This window comes from Alosa sapidissima, chromosome 22 (genome assembly GCF_018492685.1).
Source record: "Alosa sapidissima isolate fAloSap1 chromosome 22, fAloSap1.pri, whole genome shotgun sequence".
NCBI lineage: Eukaryota > Metazoa > Chordata > Actinopteri > Clupeiformes > Clupeidae > Alosa > Alosa sapidissima.
In genome coordinates this window covers 7,755,090-7,760,089 of record NC_055978.1, presented here as the reverse complement: position 1 = coordinate 7,760,089, position 5,000 = coordinate 7,755,090, and the positions used below count along the sequence as shown (strand labels likewise).

General features: G+C 44.0%; 1 protein-coding gene across 7 annotated transcripts in view; it reads right to left on the bottom strand.

The window, feature by feature from the left end:
- Positions 1 to 5,000, bottom strand: part of LOC121697763 (histone-lysine N-methyltransferase, H3 lysine-79 specific) — a 77,082-nt gene that overhangs the window by 31,514 nt on the left and 40,568 nt on the right. For 6 of the 7 annotated variants that reach the window (XM_042079435.1, XM_042079430.1, XM_042079433.1 and 3 more), the window contains 2 exons: positions 4,669 to 4,759; positions 864 to 932 (listed from right to left, as the gene is read on the bottom strand). The exons of the other annotated variant lie outside the window; for it this stretch is intronic. In XM_042079435.1, the coding sequence (XP_041935369.1) occupies positions 864 to 932; positions 4,669 to 4,759 (160 nt within the window). The remainder of the gene's footprint in view (positions 1 to 863; positions 933 to 4,668; positions 4,760 to 5,000) is intronic. 7 annotated transcript variants of the gene reach the window in all.

Sequence of the window (5,000 nt, the reverse complement as noted above, 5' to 3'; positions counted from 1 at the left end):
ATGAGTTAGATATCACAAATGTCTTCATTACTAACGTCAGTGGTCAGTCTCTAGTAGTGGTCAGAGTGGCACTTGAATCGTCAACCCCAAGATCTCTATTTCTCAGTAATGGAGTCCCATTGCGAGCTAATCTCCCCACATCATTATCGTGCTCCGCTTCTCCTCCTCCTCCTCCTCCTCCTCCTCCTCCGACTGACCACTGGACTCTCCCCAGTGCCCGGCCGACAGGCTTAATCTCATGTCCAGCTTTCAGCGGCCCTGGGAGCCTCTCCACTGACCAGTGGTGCCTGTGATGACCTTTCGGAGACATTTGACCCGACCTTTCCCCAGTGTGCGACCATGCCTTTGGCCTCCGCGGAGTCATTGTTGTCCCGGAGAAAGCACGCACACACGGCATCTCCGTGGCAACGGGAGTGACATCTTCTTTTTGTTTGGAGGGCATTTCTGTTTGGCCCCTCATTGACCTAATAAAAATGAGCATCCTTTTCTTTTGGTGGCCTGTTTGGGTGACAATGAGTAGCTGTGGCCGGTGAGCTGTTCGGCAAACATCACTGAGGACGCACTGAAAAATCTCAGCTGTAAAAAAGGAGGTCTTTTTTTGTAAAAAACAAAACAAAACAAAGAAAAACAAAGCTCCACTGATCACCATCTTGGTCTCTTTCACACACACACACACACACGCACACACACACACACACACACACACACACACACACATACAAACACACATCATCACATATAACACACACACACACACATTATCACATATAACACACACACACACACACACACACACACACACACACACACACACACACACTGTATCACCACACACACTCTCAAAACACACACACACTATTAACCAGTAGAATGTTCCTGCCGGATCACTGGGGTCAAGCAGATGTAGCTGTTCCTCTCCGAGTCCTCCCCATCTGCAGAAGAAAGGGCAAACACCACCTCACAGTTATCACTTCAGAAGTAAGTCTGGCCACATGGCAACCATCTTGGAGATGCCTGCAGGCAGCTGTTATTGGGTGAACAAGATCAGACTTCCTCATAAATGAATGGGGAGAGAATCAAAATGTAAGCTATAGGAATCACATTTCATATACGTTTGTAAAATATAGGATGCATTTTTATCTTAAACTAAAACAGGATATTGTCTTTCACCATAAAAAGTTGATCCTATATAAAAATATGCATATGTTAATATGTTACTGCATGTAAGAGGGGTCATAATTATGTGTGTTATTAGTGTATATACTTTATAAAAATGAACATACACATGTTAAAGATTTCTATCTACAGATGTGGGGAGTGTAAGCTTTTAAAGGGGTGCACACACACACGCAAACAAACAGATGTAAACACACACATACACACATACACACACACACACACACACACACACACACACACACACACATACACACACACACCACACACACACACTCTAACAAACACACATTAAACACACACAGATGTACACAAACACATGCACACTTCTACACATACACAAACACACACTCACATGCACACACACATACACACACACACTCTAACAAACACACATTAAACACACAGAGATGTACACTGACACATACACTTCTACACACACACACACAAACACAGACACACACACACACACACAGGGGCGCCGATAGGATTGTATTCCATAGTACACACCATACGTGGCCCAGACCACCCTCCACCCCCCCCCCCCCCCCCCCCCCCAAAAAAAAAAAAAAAAAGATACCCGACCTTATTTGCAAAATTTGCGCTTTTGGTAAATGTAGGCTAGCCTAACATGTAGGCCTCTCCTTATTGAGTCTAAGAGAAACCTTTACATAAATTGGAACAGAGAGCCCCTCTTAGTCACGTCAACCTACCCATGTCATCCCTTATCAAATAGCCTACCGCATGAAGCGTCTAACTTTTACAACACTGGCTGCAGGCTACGTGGGCTATAGGGGTGTTTCAAGCTTTTTAAAAGTTCTGGGATGAGGGAGATTTCTCCCCCGGGAATTTTTTTAAATTCTGGTTGCTAAACACACTATTTCAACGCAGTTTGGGAAGGACAGGAATACCTTTACAGAGCAAGCGGCTCTGACTCAAATTAGGGGAACATACCTTATGCGCATTATAACTTCACTGCCCAACCCGCGAAAAAAGGAAAGAAAAGAAAAAATAAACCAATGAGTTTATGTCGCGATTTGCGATAGAGAAAAACACAGTTATGGTAACCTACTAACAATAACGATTTGCTCACAACACTCTAAATACATTGCACTGCTGTTTTGGTTGTCCCAAACTTTTAGATGATAGGCCTACGCAGTCAAGGATTTTTAACACCCGCACCAACCCGACTCGTCATGACGCGCCTTAGCTCCAAAAAGGTTGAGAACCTCTGCTCTACGCATTAACTGAATCCTTGTTCCAAACAGTGCTTTATTTTTTTTAAAATAAGCCTACAGAGGAAAGCAAACAATTTAACATTTTAAACATGTGTAGACCGTGACCGTAGAGGACAATCTCTCACTGCTGTCAGTGTCAGCATCACTGCTAAGAACAGTGCGTCTTTTAACGGTTAAACGCCTGAAAAATATTAAGCTGCTGCTGTTGTTTTCTTTTCATGACTGAATGATTTAGGCTATTATCCTATAATTGAATGGAACGTTGTGTTTTTAAGCGTCAGAATTGACCCATGCAAAGCCACGCCAAGGCATGACAATGCTACGTTTTCATATTTTAGAGTATGGTTTCCATGCACACCATATTCCGGTGTTATTCGGAATAATGCCAATATTCAGATTGCACATGAGTCAATATATATAGGCTAGTTTTCACACAAGTTTTTTTTTTATTGTTGTAGGCTAATATTAAATGATTTCATAAATAAAGCTGTGGAAACAGTGCGTACAGGATTACGCCTGCCGGCGCCACTGCACACGCACACACACACACAGGTGTGATTTGTCCTTGTATCTGTGGTCTGGATAAATGCATTTATCTGATGTGGTTTTTAGGTATTAAATGACAAGGAACCTGTTTGGGACATTACTCCTCTGACTCTGACATTACTCTGTCTGTCCGTGTGTGTGTCTCTCTGTGTGTGTATGTGGACTCGCTGGGCAAAGCACCATGGAACATTATGCGGCCCAGCTCCATGGTTGATCACCACATGAGCGTTTAGTGGCCTACAGAACATTAGCCATGACAACAGGGCTGATTTGGAACCCACGAGGCAGAACAAGGACAACGACCAGGGTTTGGGAGAGAGAGAGAGAGAGAGAGAGAGAGAGAGGGATGAAAGAGAGTAGGAAAAAACATGTAGGAGTATTAAAAAGCAAGGACAGTGAGAAAGAGTGAAACAAAGAAAGATGCAAGCGACCAAAGATGTACAGATGTAAAGAAAATAAACTATGAAAGGCAGAAACCACAGGATGGAACACGCTAGTGAAGGAAAGAAAATCTGATTGGAGCAATAAAACAAGCCGAAGAACTCATTGACCCTTCCTGGTTTCAGTCTTTTGTATGCATGTGTGTGTGTGTGTGTGTGTGTGTTTGTATGTGTGTATGTGTGTGTGTGTGTGTGTGTGTGTGTGTGTGTGTGTGTCCCAGTCACAAACAACCTGGTCTCCTGTTAGGACAGCAGGCTCCTTTCAGAGTAAAAAGATTGTACATTCTTTTTTTCCTGGAAGGTGTTTGCTGTCGTTAAAATACACAAGGCTCTTCACTCCACTCCTCTCCTCTCCTCTCTTCTTCCTCTCTCCTCTGCTCCTCTCTCCTCTTCCCCTCCTGTCCTCTCCTCCTCTTCCCTTTCTCCTCCTCCCCTCCTGTCCTCTCCTCCTCTCATCCTCTCTCTGTTCTGCTGTCCTCTTGCTGGTTATTCATGTGTGTAACTAAGACTGGGCTAAGAGCAGAGTGGAGAAGTGAGCTCGCCCACCGCCAGGCCCAGCCCCTGTCAGGGATTAGCCAAGGCTTAAGTGTCCCTTTGGCTGGGTAAAGTGGGACACACACACACACACACACACACACACACACACACACACACATCTACATGGGCACACACACACACACACACACACACATCTGTCTGTTATTTTGTTGTTTGAACTGCTGTGAGCAATGCCACTCACACAATCCTCTCTAAAACGGCAGTGCTCTATGATAGCCAATGAAGCTAGCGCGCTAATCAGCCAGCTTCAGACTTTTTGCCATTTTTTGTTGTTAAGAGGTGTTGTATTGAATGCATGCAAGTCAATGGAAGTAATGATGTATTCAAGATAGCCTGAATTCTACACACAGCCAGCCCCTTTTAAGGCCAATTTATATTTCAGGCGACAACAAATTATTGCCGACAGATGTCATAGATCTGTAGGCATTTCATAGTCCAGCTCAAGTGGCTACTTGTTGAATAATAGGCCATCAATTCGTTTCTATGACGACTTGGACAGTAATGTTACGTCTCACCACACAACGAAAGTAAACAGACATCTACCATGATCACAGCAACACACACACACACCAGAGCAACAATAACTATAAATTGGCCTTTAATCTGTCCGATGCTCTAGATCCCTCTGGTTACTTCACATTGATATTGAGCTAACAACGCCATTGCTTTCTACAGTTATTGGTGGGGATGGTGATGCACAGATGAGTTACCTTGTCCTGGATGAGAACCAACACTGATGTCTGAGAAACTGGTCCTCAGGAGCCAAGATGAAGGTGACTGGGAGCCTCTCTCGGAGCAGGTCTGCAAAAGGATATACAAACATACAAATGTGTTTACACACACACATTCACTCAGAAACATGTCCAAAACAACACAGACATAGGTGCACACAGATACACAGATATGTCTAGCTAATATACACATATAAGCATTAGGGCTGGGAAGGTAACCTCATTACCACAATACCGCGCTCACGTGACCCCCTACCGCGGGTCTGAGCTTGTCACCGTCATCACCACAAAAAATAAATAAATCTGTGAAA